The following is a 20,372-nucleotide window of genomic DNA, read 5'->3' as shown; positions in this document are numbered from 1 at the left end:
TGTGTTAAGGCTAGCTGGCTGGTCCCGACGAAGCAGAAGAAGAAGACGGCCGACGGAGACGTACGCGGCCGGCGGGGACACCGACCAGCCCGAACACGCGGGTTGGCGCGAAGCGCCGAAAGAAAGCACAACAACCGCACTCCACGGTTACCCAACACACACTGTCTTTATTTTACAGTCGCCTTGAAATCCTAGATTAACGTCCCTAGATGGAAACTTGTTTCATCTAGGGACCTTATCCTAGATGCCAGAGCGGCGCCCCCTGGCATCCTCACATGTCAATCCGAAACCGAAACCCAGAACACAACACTGCTGTTTTAATATTTGAACAGCGTTTCTTTTTTCCTTCTTTTTTTTCGTGAGCTCGCGAAGCTATGCCATCGGTTGCTCGGCGACGCGCAGCGATTTCATCGCTGCGCGGAGTTTTTTATTCGCAATGGTCAGACCAACACTCGGCCTAAACAGCGCAGCTGTTAAAAGGCGTGCCTCGATCGAGTAGCCACATGACCGCGAGCTGTGTGTTCCCCTCCCCTATTCAGCGATCGCGTCATTTAAAAGAAAAAAAAAAACCGCCCTTTGCGTCACTCACTTTGGTCTTTGAAAAAGCGTCAAAACAAGGCGATACGTCACGGTACGCTTTTGCGGAACGACATCTGTCTCTGACAGAGTACTGAGCAGAGTGACAGTTAACTAGTGATAATTACAGAGCACTAAGCGTCAATATAAAGTGCGTGGTAAAACAGTCACACCTCTAGGCCTTCGCCTTCTCTTAGGCGAATGCATGATATACTCGGTGAGTTATATTTATTAATTTATTTAAAACAAGTACTTTACAGCGCTCGAGAATCGCCGCGTAAATGGGTTCATATTTACGTGCTTAATTATTTCCTACGACAGGAAAGATATAGTATCCCTGGCACAATGACGGCGTAGCAGCTACCGATTTCCCGTCTTTTCACCACTGATGCCCGGTCTCTACGTTTACCGATACGTAGCAAGCATGCACGAAGGGGGCTTAACAGCCCATCAGTGATATCGCTGCGGTGGGTGAACCGGACTTTAATTTTTCTTTATCAATAATATAGCTGCGTTCCGGACTTTCTCTCAAGCGCGGAGCAATTTAGAGGGCCGCGCCTTCGTATGCTGCCGTCGACACTTGGCATAGTGCTCCATCTGTAGTGTATTGAGCGCGAGCTAGCGCCAAGGCTTGTTCTTCGAGCATCCTAATGATGATCACGTATCGTCATCAGAGGGAGAAAAAAAAAAAAACGTGGTGCGTTGACGTAAAAAGGCAGAGCCACGTATAAAAATAAAAAAAGAAAGAGGAAGCAAGCCGGAAATAGAAAGGGAGCACTTATTTTCTTTTATTTTTTTTTCTCTCACCTTCGTTCTCTTCATTTTCGTAATAGTTTTACAGCGAAAGCTATTATGAGATCACAACACTGGCAGCATGCGGCGCCGTAGTCGTTTACCGCCACCGGTATTTATAACCACCATCACACGAAATTATAGGAAAAAAACACAACTGCAAGTATATTACATGAGACGCGAAACCAAACGCGAATGATAGAAGCGAATACTTGCAAGACAAATCCAGGAACAAATGAGCGTAGCAAAGCTGGCTTCTCTGCAAGCCCACTATTTGCGAGGCAAAGCCAAGCAAAAATGAGCAAAGCGAAGTAAGCTTCTCTGCAAGCACACTACTTGCGAGGCAAAGCCAGGCAAAAGTGAACAAAGCGAAGCTGGCTTCTCTGCAAGCCCACTACTTGCGAGGCAAAGCCAAGCAAAAATGAACAAAGCGAAGTAAGCGTTTCTGCAAGCACACTACTTGCGAGGCAAAGCCAGGCAAAAGTGAACAAAGCGAAATAAGCTTTTCTGCAACCACACTACTTGCGAGCCAAAGTCAGACGCTAATGAGCACAGCGAAGCTGGCTTTTCTGTAAGCACAGTACATGCGAGGCAAAAGCAGATGCAATCGAGCACAGTGATTAAATTGACGATGCAGACTGGCGATGCGCGAGGTATCCCCACCCTTTCGAGTAAACTGCGGGCGCCGGAGCCGTACTAGGGATCTAACCCACAACTTCTCAATCACAGGCAGACATTCTGCCAATTCACCACCACATGAAAGACTTGAACAGAAGAGGCGTAAGGTCACGCAATGAAACGATAAAAACTGAAGCGATTGAAAGGGCAAAAACAGGCCCGTGAAGAGCCCGCAACCCAGTCGCAGCGAAAGCTGGACAAACGACCTTTTTAGAGCCCATTGTGAACTCTCTAAGGGAGACTAATGCAATATGCCATAAATCAGATTATGCGAAGTACTGAATCACCCACTGTGCCATTATTCATCATTCTGCAGCAAAGAAAGGAAGGCCTGCTACATATCTGTAATACTTAATGTGCCCTTCTTTGATGCTGCAGCTGATTATGATGAAAAATCATGGCTGAGCACTTCGTAATGGGTAGCAAGCAAGCTTTACACAACATCCTCGTCATTCCTATCGCGTGACGCTTGGTGTCATTCGGTTGTGGCGATTTTCGAAGTTGGCAAAAGGTTGAAGTGCTTCATATAATGCAAAATTTTACCGTTGGAGTCGGCATCTCACAGCATCGGGAAGGAGCGATTAAAAAAAACAATTCCATGACATCGTTACCACATGATGTCACAGATAGCCGAAATTTGTGACGTCATTGTGATTGGCATTACATTATGACGTCATCACATGGCATCGTAGTATAGTCAAAGGTGGTCTGATCACGGAGGCAATGCGAATTTAAGTTAGGTGCCTCCAATCTCGGGGACAGTGCAAAACCCTGTGAGGTGCAGAGAGCTTTCAAAAGGCGGCAGAGCAGCATGGGTACTTCAACTCAGAAAGAAAAACATGATAGCTTTCGCATTCCAGTCATTTTAAGTGAATGTTTAAAGGACCCTGGGAGTTTTTTGATCATTGTGCACACACAAAGGCACATTGGTGGTGATAGCAGCCACAGCAGACAAAAACGGCACCGACATCGGCTGTTGTTGGGATTTCAGAAGAGGTTTCTCTGTAAACTGGAAGCATGGGTATAACAGATGAGCAATGGTTCCCTCCATAAAAATGAGTGACACACACTAACATATTTACGCTACTAAAACATCTTGCATTCCTTTCGGCAGCAGATCCAGCACAAGATATTGCAACTCGATTTATTGAGTATAAACAGTATAAAACAACATGACATCGAAGAGACAAGAAATGTGCATTTGTGACTTTCCAGACACCACAGTACACAACTAATATCATTGAGATTGTAAGATACTTCATCAATGCACCTAAACACCGCTAACAGTCTATAATTAAGTGCGCAAATACCAATTCACAGCTGGACAGTACGCTTTTTACATTGGCCTCCATCCTGATAACTCATTATTTTATTGCTGCAGTCATAATATTTAAACTGCAAGTATTACAATTCCAAAAGATAATTTTGTATTGCGCAGCACACTTGAAAACCTATCTACACCTATTGATTACATAGTGTGAATGCATTTATTAAAATTAGATCTCATGCATATAGTCATATCCTTATGCCATCGTGCATTGGTGGCTCACAGAGAAGTACATAACTACTTATTCAATTGAGAAGCAACAACAACAACAAAAAATCCCATGGGACTGTTACATACAGATGAAGCAAGATTTATTTTTGAGAGAAAGCTTAATAAGTAAATAAAGTAATCAGAAGCCTCCATGCATTAGAGTACTATTAAACTAGAATTCAAAATGATGTAGACATGCCAATATCTCGCAAACACAGTTGGTGCTGAACAGATACATATAAAAAACAAGAACGGATACATATGAAAAAAAACCAACTCATTTGGTGAGAAAATGAGAAAACCCAGCCTGCCACATGGACAGTTGATTAATCTCTTAGTTCTTGTCATTGATTTGTTATCACATTTGAGATCCATGTAGTTGAATACACTTGAGTACTCGTTAGCATGGTCCACGAAGTTGTGTCATGACCTCAGATAAAAGCCTTCGGTTCCCAAGCATGCCACTGTCTTTTGCTAGCAACAACATAGGACATATGGACAAAAACACAACAACAAAAAAGAAGAAAGAAGGAAGAACGTGTTTTCATTAAACAAGTTAGGAGTGGTTACTGAGCATTACGAATAAAATTCAAAATCTCAGCAGAGGCCATAACAATGAGGGACACGTCAAATGATTTCAAGTGTGTGCAACTGTGCTAAAGAGACAGAGAGTGCAACAACTTTGTCTAGATACAGACAAAAGGACGCAACTATGTGTAAATACATGCAGCTGTTAAATGCGAATCATCTTATAGATCTGATAACTGAAATATTTTTCCCCTGCTTTTCATTATATGACACATTTCAATCACTTATGATCTTGTTCATTGATAAAAAGAAAATTAAAAATGTGGTACAGTGCTAACACTCAGATAAATAATGAAAAGTAAAAATCATTAAGAAGCTTGTTTGGTATTGATGAGTTACAAAATGTTTATATAGTGAATAAAAAGGGAATAAAAAAGAAAGCTTTCTATTAGAAAATAAACCTGAACTAAATTGTAATACTAAAGAGGTTTGAATGTCATACAGCAGTCCATAGATATTAAATGTGGCACATAATTAATTCAGCCACTATGGCTTTAACATTGCTCTTGTTTAACAAAGAATGCCAATTTATTAAAGCCAATTTGGATTTCGCCATGTCAATAATTATTGATGGAATAAAATTTAGTGAAGGCACTCACACATGCCATGATATCGTATTGCTTAATTAATAAGTTATAAACAAGTACATTCAAATGAGAGCACTATACAATAGCAGTCCAGTACCAATCTTCCAGCTAGCTTTTTAATTAATTTGAATTTTCATCCCTATTTAAATGTCAAAGTGAAAAATTAATGAACCTTGAGTTTCCCTGCGGCCGGCGTCAATGTTCGTATCAATTATTCGTATTTTCAAGCTGTCGCCTTCCTCTAAAGTACAGCTTTTTTCTTGAAATGTCAATGTGACAGCCTCATTATGTCAACCACAGGTGTCATGGTATGTTATTGCATGTTGGATTGTTTTTGCAAAGAAAAGCTCGAGAACTAAGTTGACTTTTAATGTAAATGAGTTCTGTAGAAACCCACAAGGTGGTGAAAGGGTTAAGAAAAAAAAAGAGTAATTACTTCTTCTCCTGGTTAGCTCACTAAACTCCTGGTTAGCTCAATTGGTAGAGCAACTGCCCCAGAAAGGCGTTGGTCCCTAGTTTGATCCCTAGACCAGGACGAATTTCTCGTCAACTAAGAAGCTTTTCTTTCCGAGAAATCTGTACAAATTTACTTGTGGCTTCATGCTACAACCGGGTGGTTGTCTTCTTTTTCTACCTTAACTTGACTGTTTCATTTTCCTTAAAATGCCACAAGACCTGGCTTAATGCCATCAAAATCTATGATATCGCGGCGACCAGGTGTGAGCACTACAGTACAATGTGGGCTACTGCATTTTCATGTTTCCCATTGTCCGCTTCATAATGCCTTCTCTCGTGGTAAAAGCAGCCATAGATGCCCAGTTTAATAGTATTTAATATTCCTCACTATCGTTCTTTAATGAAATGCAGGGAATAGTAGCACAGTTTTTTATTAAGGCACAAAGAAAGGCTTCCGTTAATAAAGTCATATAAAGCAAATTACCTAACTAGCTTTTAAAATAAATTTAGCAAATAAACTTCATTGCCCAAGATGTCAGGTAAACACATTGGGAGCAACGTCGCACTATATCATAGTAGTCCTACATGTCTTGAAATGCAAGAATAATGTAACACCCGTTGCCAGTGATGAACAAACGAGATGTGAAATATTAACAGCGGTCCAGCAGCCAAAATGATACATAATAGAAACACTTGATTTCATCATTACACAAACACAAAAATCTCTTCTAATTGTCCTCAGCATTCTTCAGGCACAAATTTTTGAATGAGCTAAGAGAATGACTGGTTTGTGTATCCCTGGAAGAAGAAAAGAGTAAGAAGAAGGACATCAATTAAGCTGCCCCGGTAAACACTTCCTCAAAGGGGCATTCCAGCAGTAATCCAAAGCAAGTACAAGCTTGAGCGCCTACAAGACATATTTCGACACCAAGAACTGTTCAAGCCAAGTTACTGGCTCACTCCGAGTTGAATTTCCTGATGTAGCAGTGAGTATTGCTTCATATTACGCAGAAAATATCAGAAGTACACATCAGAAGTACAGAATTTAGGGCTATTGCAAAACTTTTAATCAGTGGCGACATGAAGCATTTAGGTTCCATCAGAGGTCTAGTTAAGAGATAGAGGGTAACACATTTACACAGGCGTCTTAGCGTCTCCTCAAATACCTAGAGTGAAGTGAGGTGTTACATCTGCCTGCTCAGGGCCTATTACTGATAAGGCTCAAATATCAAGCTGTTGCTACTAAATTCGTTGCAGCATCAAGAGAAGGCCATGCGTGCTACCTTTTGTAAAGCTTCAATGAAGTTGTGCTCTGTAGCTGTTAAGTAATTATTATACTATATTTATTTACAGTGAAGTAAAAAGGTAACAAAACATTTTAATACCCTTCTACAAAATAAGTGCTTGAATGTGCATGCTCTGGGTTCTGCTGTGCCAAATGGCTTTGCCAACATAGGTCATTGACCTTTGCTCATTGAAATCAGTGTAAAATTTGCATCAGTTCCACTTCATTCATTACTTCTTACCTTTAGAGTTTAATTAAAAAATATGTACAAAGAAAGTAAGTGAGTTATATTGATGTTGATGATTCTATTATATAGCTTGTCTGGTATCGATTGCAAAGGACAAGTTTGACTCTTATGAACTGGCTGAATCATGTACACTGCATCCAGCTTTACCGGAAGGCAATAAAATGAGGTGCTCTACAGACATTCAGGTGCAAATGTCTGCAACACTGAAGTCCATTAAGCGCTGACTTTTTGTTCCAAGTTTGCGTGCGATATATTAAGGCTTTCGCCTTAAAAACGCATGTTTAAGTGTTAATGGACTTGAGTTTAGAAGCAAATGCTCAACTTACGTCATATTACAAATACCTGCAGAAAGTCAATATTACATGATGACTCTGTAAAATATGCAAGTCGCAAAAGCCATGTAACTGAAGGCACAAAACTCAACTTACATTATAGTTCTCCTCACTCGAGACAAACTTGTACTTCTTAGACTTGTACAGATCCCGACGCTTCAGGCAGTTAAGAACAACAAGGTCACACAGTACAGTGGCCTGTAAAAAAAAAAGAACAGGAAATGCAAGGAAAATTAGATGACTGTTGAAAGCAGCTCTCTACGATGAATAAATATTGTGCACACTGCATCAACCTAATAATAAGCCATGATGCATGACAAATTGCTGTGACTTAGCAGAATTACATGCATGGGCAATGGGAGCATGCACCCCCTTAGTCAGCACAAAGCACTTCTTTCCACACTTAGTCGTGCCCCTAGTTGCCGAGTTGACACCTCCAGCAAGTCCACTTACCACAACCATCAAACCAAGACCAGATCCTATGTTGATGGCGATAGGAATAGGACTGGCCTTTCCAGCCCTGCCTTGAACTAGGATTACAAAAGTGATGCCGTACGCTTTAACCAGGCTGCGTTCCTTCTCGTTATAGTACTTGGGGTACCTGTCAAGACACAGTGGCACAGAAACAAAACAGGCTCTGTTCAAAGATGAATATGTCAAAATTTCAATTAATCACAGCTTACTACACCAGCAAATTATGAAGTGAAGTAATGCTATGACACTATGGCATGTGCCGACATTGCGTGCCACGACATGGTACATAGTCAATCGTTAGATCATGATGATAAAGAGCCCCAATCAAATAAAACCAGAAAACAATACAAACAACTCACCTAAAATTCCAGCCCTTAGCTAATGCAGCATTAGGGTCGTCCAGGCGCAGAAAAGAATATTTGGGAACACAGTACTTTATATCAAAGTCCAAGTTGCAATCCCATGATATAAGCACCTGTATTACACCACCCTATAAATGATCAAAGAAGCAGGCAAGTTCTGATTAGTAAGGACAAGGAAATCAAAAGCACGCTTTATTCACAGGACAACTAAGTTTCATGGCTTAGTTTCAGGCAGCTGTATGACTTTCAAAAAGTTTCAAAACATTGTACACAAGTGCTGTTACTCTGTTGCTTTTGCCATTTTTTTGTAGCTTTCAAGACCACTAGCCATTTAGAACGAGTGACTTGGTAGAACACACATGACACACATTTGAAGTGGTCCGTGAGCTCTACGTTAGCATGCTGCAGTCTTACTATTTGATTTTTGCCAATGTCACAACAGGATTTTCCCTTTTTATTTTTTTAGCTTGTGCGAGAAGCAGGCATTGTGGTATGTACATTGTCTTTAGTAACCCATCATGGTATATTAAAGGTAACCATAGATGCCAATTGATTAAAACAATATGCAAAACTGGCAAACAAAAGCATTTTGAGTAATTTTTTACACTAGTCATTAAAATGTTATTTGTTGTTCAATCTCTTGGTAAACAGTGCAAAAATTGTAAAAGAAATTCAAACATTGATGATTTCAGTTACCAGTTAAGACATGTTGAGAATGTTTATTTGGTACTTAGTGCTAGACAGCTATATAATCCAGGATTTGTGCCTTTGGAACCACTTTAAATTTTAAAATGGTATTTTTTTACATACTCACAAACTAATTTGGGTATATATATTTGTATGCATTGGTTTAAAAAGATATGTGGCTGTCACAGTCTGCTTTAAGAATTTTGTCTATGTGTTATAAGATAAATCTTTTACCTCGCAGCTTAAGTTCTAGAAAACCGCATGTTGTTGCTTAAAATTTGCTGCGTAGAAAGGTGTTCTGAAGTATTGTTTGCAGTGGCAAAATTCTTTTATATATATCTATATATATATCTAATCTATAAATAAGGAGGTTCTTACCACAGTTAATGTCTCTAAGTACCTAGGCGTCGTGTTTTCTGCTGACTGCTTATGGAATGAGCACATCAGTGAGACAGTTGGTAAGGCTGGACGGGCGCTGAACTTTGTTCAAGGAAACCCAAGATGTCGCGAGGTTGAATTAAAACGAAGTGCATTTACTACATGTGTTCAGTACGCCTGCCAACTATGGGATCCATCGGAAGCCAGTCTCATTTCTCAAATAGAAGGTAATCAAAACAGAGCAGCCAGGTACGTACTGAGCAGGTACCGTAGAATGGACAGTGTCACAAGAACAAAAAAAGAATTAAATTGGGAATTGTTGTCTTCACGAAGATGAAAGTTAAGGCTATATAATATTTTTCAAATATATAACAACAAGGTAGGCATAAGCAAAGATAATTATTTAAATACACCTTTTTATGTTTCTATGCATAATGATCACAAACACAAAATTCGTGAATACCGGCCCAGGACATGCATGTTTGCGAATTCTTTTTTTTTCGAAGTGTGTAGCCGAATGGAAGAAGCTCTCTGAAGAACAAGTCTGTTGTGTAAATGAAGATCTATTTGTATCTCTGTTGTAAACCCCCCTGCTGTGACGCCCAAGGGCGATGCAAGGTAATTTTTGAATAAATAAAAAAAAAGCGTTAACTCTAGCTTTCTGAAATATACTAAAAAAATAATAATACACCATAACATGGAGTGAATGCACTTAGTGAGCAGATCACCTCAGAAGCTGGCAGTCATTTTAACTAAGAAATCTTTACAGTGGAAAGCTCTTATAAAGAAATCAGAACCCATAAAGCGGCAAAAAATGTAGCCATGTTACCTTGACAGAAACATCATCAAAATCTTCACCCGCAGCATCTACCATGTCCTCAATCCGGAATACAGGGCAGTGGGGATCCTTTTCAGGATGATATCGACAGTATTTAAGATATGAAGAGTTTGCAACATCATGGACATTGCTCCTACAAGTAGAATGTGATAGTGAAATCAATAATGACCCTAAATGCCTTTTTCCCTTCATGACTTCATGTGAAACGCTAAAAAAGTGCAGAATAATAAATTATTCATTGAGCCCTTTATTGTCATTAAATCTTGCTAACATTAAGCAAATTCAAATTTAATTTTTATTTCAACATTAAAGGAGACATTTCAAAAGTCGCAATAGCAATGCTGTTGGACGAAAGCAAGAAGCCATTAAGGCTTGACAAAGGCTTTTGCACCATTAGACAAAATAGCAACAGCAACAGTCATTACCCAATTTGAAAACAAATATTACATACAAAAGAAAAAGTAGGAATGTTTTATTGCAGGCAACTATTTAATGTTAGTGGCAGTAAGTAGCACATCACTTGTCGACTATAATTAGTAAGTGCGTAAGGGATCTTCCAGTCTCCAGTGGCTCGTGTGCTATAGGGGCAGGCGTAGGCTAAATCTGCAAGAAAAGAATCATGCTTCTTTCGCGAGAAGTACGATATCACTTCTTTAAAACTGAATTGTACATGTGGGGTATTCGTTGTAAATTAGGGCTTCAAAAATCGGTCTCGTATGCTCATCACGTGATGCACTTTTTTCATCAATAATTAAAATGATTAATATTAATATTAAATATTATTAAAAATATTTTAAAATATTAAAAAATAAAATAAAACAACAGATGTACATCAATGTTACATTTTGAAATTTGACCACGAAATTTTGGCAAATGAATGTGAGCATGATGTAATGAGTTCCAAAGTGTTTTCCTGTATTAGACGAGCATGTTCTCAATAAAAGTTCATAACACTTTCTTTCTTTAAGCCTATGGCCCCCTTACAGGACAATTTACTTCATTTTCACAGGTTGTTAATTGTGCAGGTGCAACTAGACGCTGTCAACATCTATGACTTTACGAGCCGGATGTGAAAACTTTAATGTATGTCACCACCTGATTTTTCTCCTAGCGTGATTTCTCTCATCTCGCAGCACGAGTGATACTTTTAAGTGCTCGGAAAGGGTAATTTATTATTATAATAAAAATTGTTTGTCTCTCATGAGCCCTAAATAGAAACAAAGCTGCACAGCCTAAGTCATTTCTCATTTTATATGAAAGAATAAAAGTGCAAGTGAATAGCATTCAGAATGAAATCAGCCAATAGTTGTGTTCAAATATAACCACATATCATTCTTTACCTGCTCTGTTTTGCATAGCTGTAAATGCACATTTTAAATGACAAACCAGAATGTTAGTAGAAAAAAATGACCCACTAAAATGAATAAATACACATGTGGTTCCATTGTGCAACGATCCGAAATCTGTTCCCCCCTACCCCCAATTCGTAAACGTTTTTTAATCTATATACCGTATTTCCTCGCATATAACCCACACCAAAAACAGAAAAATGTGCTTAGAAAGTGGGGGTGGCGGTTATGTCGAGAGGTTGTATGCATACTTTCTCTTCTCTTTGTGGAGTTAAAAATAGGGGTGCAGGTTATACTATGCAGGGATGAATTGCGTGCAAGAAAATAAGGTATTTTTCCTTCTACTGTGATTGTGCCTCATGAGTATCTTATATATTCTACCCAAGAATCATGCAAATGATGAAAAGGGGCTGCACGACATGGGAGGTAGATATTGTGTGCTTGCCTTCTAACATGAAAAAGTGAAAACTCGATGTAGTTCTTGATGAGCACCGTGAAGTTTCGAACGTCAGACAACAAAGCCGAGCCGTTCCGCCTGCAAAGACATAACAAAACAAGTGGGGTATATCTTTACAGCACTGGTCTAATAAAATTCTGTCAATGTACCATTTATTATGCAAGACCCTGCCCTAACAAGACTTTGCCTTAACTGCACACAAATAACAGGTTGCAAGGGCATTGCCACAATAGGTTTCATAATGTTGAACTTCTGTTGGCAGTACATTTGCAAACATATTTAATCAATCTGTTTAAAGTGAACAGATTACATTTTAAATTGACATGTAATGAAGCATGGAGCAAACTGCATACTTCAGCACAACCTTTCATAAAGAATTACATGCCACGAAATGTTTCAAGCGACACATTTACAAAGGAATTGTAATGGTTTATATGGTTCTCAAGATTTTAACTCAGGTTGCGTGTGATGTGAAAAGTGAGTGCTGTAGTGTGTTAAACACTGATGGGTTTTTATTGCTTCTGCTGACAATCCCCGTCACCTGAACCTGGGTGCTGCCATTCGCCGTCGCCTAAACCTGGAGCTGCGCAACCGAACGCTACCTCCCATCATGGCCACCAACAGCGCGCAACCTGGCTCTTCCGCTCCGTCCCCCAGCAACCCCGGCGTTCTTCGTTTGCGAGAGCCCAAGGTCTTTAGCGGAGCTGATGAGACCGACGTGGAAGACTGGTTCGCTAACTATGAACTGGTGAGCGCAAACAACAAGTGAGATGACGCGGACAAGTTGACCAACGTCATCTTTTACCTCACTGACATGGCTGAAATGTGGTATAACAACCACAAAAACGAAATTACGACGTGGTCCATCTTCAAAATGTCGTTTGCTGATGTTTTCGGCCGACCCGCTGTCCGCAAGTCCAGAGCCGAACAACGCTTGCGGCGATGCCGGCAGATGCCGGCGATGATCAGCACGAGCAGAGCGAGAGAAGCCCAGCACCCAGTACCCAAGCGGTGGCGATGTTGCTTGCCAACGATGCGTTTTCTTTTTCACACTTCAAAGTTATTATGCTTATTCAAACAGTAGAGTCGTGTACTGTTTTATATGTTCATTGCACAGCATTGTTTGGGTTGGTTGTTTAGCTTTTAGGGTTTAACATCCCAGAACACTCAAGCTGTGATAGATGCCATAGCGGAGGTCCCAATAAATCTTTTCAGGGGCAAAGCTCCTTATCCTTAAGGCATGGGTCGTGCGTCTCTTGTACGTAGTAGCCACCTCTCGTTTTAGTCCTTCGAATGTCTGCTCGACGGCGATACTTGTATACGATGAATATATGATGAAAAAATGCGAGATGGCAGTACTTGTTGTGCTCACTAGATGAATGAACGGACGTGGCCAGCGGACGATTCACGGTCTGCCCATAAAACGCTTCGAAGCGTCGCCCCCCTCATCAGCATTCACTCCATGAATATGCCGTTAATTTTTTCTTGCACTTGTGAGAATGTCGCACTTTTTATGTGTACCTAAAACGCTAAATGGTGCCTACAGCCTCAGGTGAGTGCTGGTTCGTCTACTCACCCCAGAAACTTGCAATGAACTTCAATCACTAACGGCCACCTAAGCCGATGAAAAGTAAGTGATATGCAGTCCTTCTGACACGCAGCACCAAACGCACTAGACTGGACTACTTCCTGTAGCAGTACATGTGCAAAACCTCCGCCCTTGTAGATCTTCCTTCATTGTCAAGTGAAGTTGACTTTGAGTATAGTACGGAAGGCTGGCAGCAATCTTCATACAACGTGGTTCCTACTGGCAGGAATACACGAAATAGTTAAGCCTCTTCAAAACAGAATTTCTAGAACCTAAAGAAAGGGGATAAAGAAAAATAATGCACTCACAATGGTCCAAAGTCTTGCTCCACGGGGCACCAGCCATAAATCTCGCACACATGTAGCGTATCATTTGGCTTTGCAGCCCTTATGCAACGCCCTGTCATGACACCTGCATGTTGCAAAGGCACAAGCCGTGTCACAAAAAATCACAACATACCTAGCCAACTACCAACAATACTGCATTATGTACTACTTACGATTGATTTGATTGATTGATTTGTGGGGTTTAACGTCCCAAAACCACTATTTGATTATGAGAGACGCCGTAGTGGAGGGCTCCGGAAATTTCTACCACCTGGGGTTCTTTAACGTGCACCCAAACCTGAGTACACGGGCCTACAACATTTCCGCCTCCATCGGAAATGCAGCCGCCACAGCCGGGATTTGACCCCGCGACCTGCGGGTCAGCAGCCGAGTACCTTAGCCACTAGACCACCGTGGCGGGGCTATGTACTACTTACATGCTGCAGACTGTGCAAGAACAACTGCCCTAGATACCGATTTTCATTCAGTCTTCCACAGCACTCAACTGATGCCCGAACAGAATAAGAGGCACCATTACTAATGTTCCGTATTTCTGTTCAAAATGCTCCTTTATATACCTTGAAAGGAGAGGACATGCACACCTGTCCTGCAACCTATTTCTTGTATTGTCTTAGCGTAGCCAGAATGTTTATTTCTTTATGTGATTTATTGGCCCACAGGAATACGTACACTCATTTCCTGTGTGTAAATATTCAATAGATGTGAGCTTCAGCTCTTACCGAAAGCAGTAGTAACCATTGGATTGTTATCGTTCCCGTTTTATATCAACCTCATATATAAACTTTTTTGGCATCTAAATTTCATGTTTCCACAGTGCAATAGGCAAGAAAAAAAAAGAGGGCATGTTAACAGCGAGGAACGAGAAATTGCACAAACATCAAAGACATCTTGCTCGTGTACATACAATTGCATCCCCCAATGTTAGTGTATTAGACTGTCATCAGTAGTCCCAGTTTACTTCCTTTTCTCTCTTATCTCGTGTGACTTTTGTGCAACAGATGTGGTCAGGTTACTGCAGCAGCATTTGGCTGTTGCTATTGGTATGCCATACCCCCCACAGAAGTAAGAATATTGATGAAGCAGCCACACTGAAGGCTGCCGAAAAGGACATACCATTTCCTATCAAGAGGGGCTTCCCTGGTGTACAGGATGTGGTATCATTCTCATTCTTGCAATGGGCATCTTTAATAGCCGGATCCTAGAACAAGAAACACACTACATGGCACCTCTGAAGCCTCTGACTGAATGACAGCACATGATCCAGACACATACCGAGAATGCTAGTTTCCAGAACTTTCTTATCATTATTCTTAATCATGGCACATTAAGGAAACTAATTATTAAGTCAGAAATATTAATTTGCTATATTATCAGGTGGTAGACAGCCTGGTTAGAAACTAGAAACCTTTATTATAATTTTTAATTCCACCATAAACCATTCAAAAACAGGCTCACCTCCGGACATGTCCCCATTTTCTGGCTTGGTGTTATAATCAAATTTGTCGTCACAAAAAATTGGTTAGTTTCCTGCAAACAGACCACCAAAGCATATATTGATTGCTCTTCTGTGTGTTCCGATTTTTTATAAGCTATCATTCATGGAAGACTAGCTTTAACAGCAAAAAAACTTAAGATTTTATTGTTTTGCTAGCTGGTGGGGTGGTACAAACGCAAATTTTTACAATATGCGCAACAAGCCAATTGCTTTCACAATCACAACTAAAGAAATAGTCCCGCTCATAATATCAGTCTGTAGTGTGCACTCATTCGTGAAGCAAGAGAGAAAAACAACTTTATTTATCTCATAGGGAAAGGGGCTGCGAGAAGGTGAGGGATGCTACTCCCGGTATGCCTCCTCTACTACCTCAGCCCACCTCAATATAGCCCCCCGAAGGTTGGGGTTGCAGCTGCACATGGCAGCCTCACACAGCTCCCGACTCTTTATTTGTTTACAAAGGCTCAAGCTTGTTTGCATCCACCTTTGAAGAGGAAATGCCATGGATTTCTAAAGTTGCATCCAACTGCAGTCAAGCACTTATCTGTCCACGTTCTTTTCCTGCTTCTTGTCACAGGACAGCTCGTAAGAGAACTATGTTTATTTACGATCGCAACACCATAATAGCCTTGAAACATAGCAACCATAAGACTAAAATAAATGGTCCAATCATGACCAGAACTTGAAAGTTTCGAAATGGGGCGCAGGTTAAAAAATATCAAGGGACTACTGCCACCCTTGCCAAACCGCCCCCTTGGTGAAATTATTTCTGATGCTATAGAGCCTGTAAACATGTTGCATGGTTCATATAAAGAATTATCCCAAATTTCATTGATTTATTGATATGCTGCTTTTATATTTATTAAAGTTATTTTCATTATTAAGGGTCTTTACAGGAAGGTGCAACAACTTTGTATCGACTAAGTAGACACATACATAAAAAACATCCTTCATCAATAACATTTACAAATATTCACACAAATATATAAAACTATGTCACAACCAAACAACATGACATATTTTGACATCAATAACAACTACTAAATATGAATTCATTATTGCGGTAAATTGCAGAAATGTACATCAAGTATGCACATAGATATATCATCATTTAAACTTACTACATCCTTCAGCAACCAATTCCTTGCTGCAATGCCATCAGGGGAAAAAAAGATTTGTTCTGTTTCAACCAGTAATCTGTGCTATACCTAGTAGCTACAGAACAAATAGAGCTCAATAAAGAGAAGTAAAATTATCAATCACCTGACAGTAAAGCAGAAAGTTGCAAACAAGAGATGACAATTGTCTTTGTCAAATCTTATCATTTAGTTCATTTCCACAAAAAAACATTACTTTAAGAGAATGAAACTTATTATTACAATATTTTATGAAATGGCTGCTTGATTATGACAAGTTTCAAGTAGGAGGATATGTGCCCCATCCCTTTGACTGCACATAATTGCAAATATGCATCATTGCCTTGTACTTCAGTATGGTATGACTGATATATGATCAATTGTACATAATTGCAAATATGCACCATTTCAGTGTATCCCACAGTGAATGTGCACATACATGGTCAATTGTTCATTACAATACTTTTACTGGAGGGATTTCTGACATGGGAGTTCATTAAGGCTGACAGAATGGCTGCGTCTTACCTGTGGTGGGACAACTATGTCTGCAATATCCCAGATGCGCTTGTAGACAGACTTGTTCTCGAGAAATGGGTAAAATGCATCGTCAGATATATTTTCTGTCGACAAAACACCCTTAACTTTTGTTGTTGTAGCTGCAGTGAAGGTGCTAAACTCCTGGTACCCTTTTTGATAGACGATGACATACCTGCATTGTGCATCATTTGAAGGAATTATTCACCAATTTCGTTATTGTACCATGAGGGTACAAATTACATGATGGAGAAGAAGGGCAAACACCAACAGTAAAAAGAAGACAAACTAAATTTCATACAAATACAAAAAATAAGTGAGGTCCAAAGATTAGAAATGCTATCAGCTTACTTGCAGTATAATGAAATGAATAGAGAACAATAATGTTAATAATCATACTATTATCAGGTGGCAAGGGCAACAAGAAAAATTAATCTATTATTGAACAAAACGTACAAGTAGTAATTAGGTAATCAGTATTTTGAGGACTTCATTAAATTGAATGGAGTCCATGATGATTGTTAATAACAAAGGTAAGAAATTCTATTCTTTACAAGTTCTTTCAAAATATGATTGGGCATAAGTTACTGTGTTGAAATAGGGGGACGAGACATTTGTCGGCCATAGTAGCAAAGGAGAACGAAGGGTGCTGGTTGAAAGTAAGCAGAAGCGAAGATTGGAGTTATGGTAAAATTTAAAAAATAGAAAAATGTGGACATTTTTTCAGTAAGAATGAGGTGTAAAGATGCGTCGACTTATGTGATGCTAGATGAACGGCAGTGGTTAGCCAAGTTGAAACATTTACAATACCACACATTTTCCAGAAGGTGTGAATATGTGACGTGTCTAGAGTACCATACAGATCATGCATATTGCATTGGTGGTGATGCACTGAGAAAGATGCTGCTTCAAAGGTAACCTAGTGTTCTATTTGCTTTGGATATAATACATTCATTATGTAATTTGCAGGGGATAGTTGTTAGTTATGTGAAGGCTGGGGTGTGCAAGTAAAAGATATGGCGTTTTTGAACAGACGAGAAAAAATGAAGTTGGGCAAGATTTTCGTGAACATGAACTCTTCACAGACTTGCATTTTTTTATATATCTATTTCAATTTCCTATGTATACTGACCATGATTTTCGTACTCAGTAATGAATAGACTGCACAATTCAGATAAGCACATTTCTTTTTTAAAATATGTCACTAATTTATTTATTTATTTATTTGGTAATACTGTCAACCCTCATAGAGGGTCATAACAGAGAGGACATACATAAAGAATGTGGAATGTTCATAAAGTTTGTTAATACCTTGACAACTCACAATGAAAATTGGTATTCTCTTAACTAACAACTGAACATTCAAATAACAATTCAAGAACAATTCAAAATTCTAGTAATTTTTTTTAAATATTTGCTATGAACATAAAGTCGCTTATATCACTTGGCACTGAAAAAAAATTTATTTAGCAATCACGTAAATGCACTTCTACAGCATTTTCAAAGTCAGTGACATCTTTTAAAGCAACAATTTCTTTGGGCAATTTGTTCCACATTTCTATGACATCTGGAAAAAAAGAATATCAAAATGTGTCAGTATTCGTACGGTATGGTTTTATGACGCCATCGTGGTTAGTTCGGGGATTTCTTTTGCCTGGAGAATGTATATATTTGAGCTTATCTATCTTCAGTTGATCGTGCATTATTTGAAACAATACTTTCAGCCTATTTTTATTTCTACGTAGTTCAAGAGGAGCTAGGTTGCATCTCCGTAACATCAGTGTGACCGGTTCCTTCCTTCGGTACATTGAACAAATAAAGCGCGCCGCTAGACTCTTTATTCTTTCTAGTTTCTTCTTAAGAGTAACTTGATGGGGACTCCAAAAAATGGATGAATATTCTAGTACTGTCCTAATGAAAATGGTGTATGCAAGATGCTTCACGTCGCACGATGCATCCTGCAGCTTCTTCCTTAATAAATAGAACTTTTGATAGGCTTTCATGCAAACGTTATCTATATGCTCATTCCATGATAATTTCTGCATAATTGTTACCCTAAGGTACTTGAACTGGGTCGTATTTACCAACAAGTGTTCGACAATGCTGTACACAAAAGAATGGATTGTTTTCTTTTTGCTGATATGTGTAAATGTAGATTCAGAATAATTTATTGCCATTTTCCATTTCCTACACCAGTTGTCTAAGTTTTGCAAAGAGTTCTGAATTTTGATTTGGTCGTCTAGTTCAGTAATTGCGGCATAGATTAACCAGTCATCTGCAAAAAGTTTAACATGAACACCCTCTTCTGCCACACTACTGATATCATTGATGTACAGGAGAAACAATAGTGGTCCCAACACAGAGCCATGGGGCACTCCCGAAAGTACCGCCAAGGGTTGTGATGAGTGACCGTCCAGTTTCACTACCTGCGTACGATGTGCTATATAAGCTTCAATCCATTATATTACGAGTTCATTTATTCCTGCATGACGTAATTTGATAATTAATTGGACATGAGATACTTTATCAAACGCTTTCGCGATTGATGAAGTATCCCAAATAATTACTTCATTGTTATAAATCAAAGAGAGCGCCCAATATAGACATACTTTTATCAGTGAGAAAATTACACTTTAAATTAACATGCATTGACCTGGTGACAACAGTCGAAACAATTTATGGTTAATCAGAGGGCCGGTTGTCGTGGCAGTTCTTTCCATGAGGTGAAAGACCAACATCTAGACGCCCCAGAGATAATGATGAGCTAGCCGTACAAAACGATACCGCGCTTTATCTGCCGGCTCAAGTAAAGGACGTTAGTTCGATGTACTCTGAGCGACGACAAAATCTCGCGGGGCGTAAGGTGGCCCACAGACACGAGCTTAGGGATATATTCTCAGGAAAATAAGGCATATCATAACTGTTCCTTCATGCAATCATGTTGAAGACATTGACTTTCCATCGCTCGGGTGCACATGCTTGCTTAGATATGCCAAGTGTCGGTTACCGCTAGTCAAGCGAATCCTGGCATACCCTGAATGTTTGAGTGGTTCTGAAACCAATAAATTCGATGGTAGTAAGGCACGGTAACATAGCGTCAAAATCAATTGCTTTCGCGAAGAACACTAACGAAGAAACGAGCTTACCCGATTATGTATCCCAAGATGAAGAGCTGAATGAGCCTATTGAGCACGCCGATCTTTTTGTTGCCGATGTGGACGACTTTCAGAGTGTCATATTCGAAGAAATAATTTGTCGTAGCCTTAACGCAGTTCAAGCCCATCACGTCAGAACACGTTGGCAAGCAGCAGCACTAGGAGCGGCCCGACGCGATCGGCGCACTGTCAATGTGCCGAGCTGCAACACGACTATACGCAGCGATATGACACCGACGGTGCACAACAGGATAAGTTGCCGACTGTTTCGAAAGCGCACGCACGCACGCCAGTCCACGCCTCCTCGAAAGCCAAGTTTACGCCGCGGGTTTACGTGCTTCACGCCTCCACCTCTCCCCACTTCAATGCCTCATTTCCCGCTTTCCACGTTGAACAATACCACGTGACCATGCGGGTTGCCTTAGAAGACATAGATAAATAATCCAGTAGAAAGGGCGAAGTGGGCAGTAACTCAACGAGAAAGTGCAACTCGA

General features: G+C 39.9%; 1 protein-coding gene across 2 annotated transcripts; it reads right to left on the bottom strand.

Annotated features, from left to right (window-relative positions):
• Positions 1 to 3,667: 3,667 nt before the first annotated feature.
• On the bottom strand, positions 3,668 to 20,174 carry LOC119181902 (P2X purinoceptor 4). Of its 2 annotated transcripts, none has more exons than XM_037433145.2 (11): positions 19,870 to 20,174; positions 16,715 to 16,898; positions 15,014 to 15,085; positions 14,672 to 14,756; positions 13,520 to 13,622; positions 11,612 to 11,701; positions 9,809 to 9,950; positions 7,912 to 8,042; positions 7,532 to 7,679; positions 7,175 to 7,276; positions 3,668 to 4,057 (listed from the first exon to the last, which is right to left on the bottom strand). In XM_037433145.2, the coding sequence occupies exons 1-11, from the start codon at positions 20,004 to 20,006 to the stop codon at positions 4,007 to 4,009; spliced, it is 1,245 nt and encodes a 414-aa protein (XP_037289042.2). In that variant the 5' UTR covers positions 20,007 to 20,174; the 3' UTR covers positions 3,668 to 4,006. The 2 variants fall into 2 exon arrangements, with proteins under 2 accessions (XP_037289042.2, XP_037289048.2); XM_037433151.2 differs by lacking the exon at positions 3,668 to 4,057 and adding an exon at positions 5,630 to 6,012.
• Between the last annotated feature and the right edge of the window lie 198 nt (positions 20,175 to 20,372).

The sequence above is a fragment of the Rhipicephalus microplus genome, chromosome 3 (genome assembly GCF_043290135.1).
Source record: "Rhipicephalus microplus isolate Deutch F79 chromosome 3, USDA_Rmic, whole genome shotgun sequence".
NCBI classification, from domain to species: Eukaryota; Metazoa; Arthropoda; class Arachnida; order Ixodida; family Ixodidae; genus Rhipicephalus; species Rhipicephalus microplus.
The sequence above is the reverse complement of the archived record's forward strand: the minus strand, read 5'-3'. Positions and strand labels throughout refer to the sequence as shown.

What these genes read in the sequence shown, in the direction of transcription:
- LOC119181902 (XM_037433145.2), bottom strand. Translation starts at nt 20,006, where the DNA reads ATGGGCTTGAACTGCGTTAAGGCTACGACAAATTATTTCTTCGAATAT. An exon ending in AAATGGGGACATGTCCGGAG is followed by an intron (nt 14,757 to 15,013) that starts GTGAGCCTGTTT and finishes TTCTTGTTCTAG; the next exon opens with GATCCGGCTATTAAAGATGC. An exon ending in GCCCCTCTTGATAGGAAATG is followed by an intron (nt 13,623 to 14,671) that starts GTATGTCCTTTT and finishes TGCAACATGCAG; the next exon opens with GTGTCATGACAGGGCGTTGC.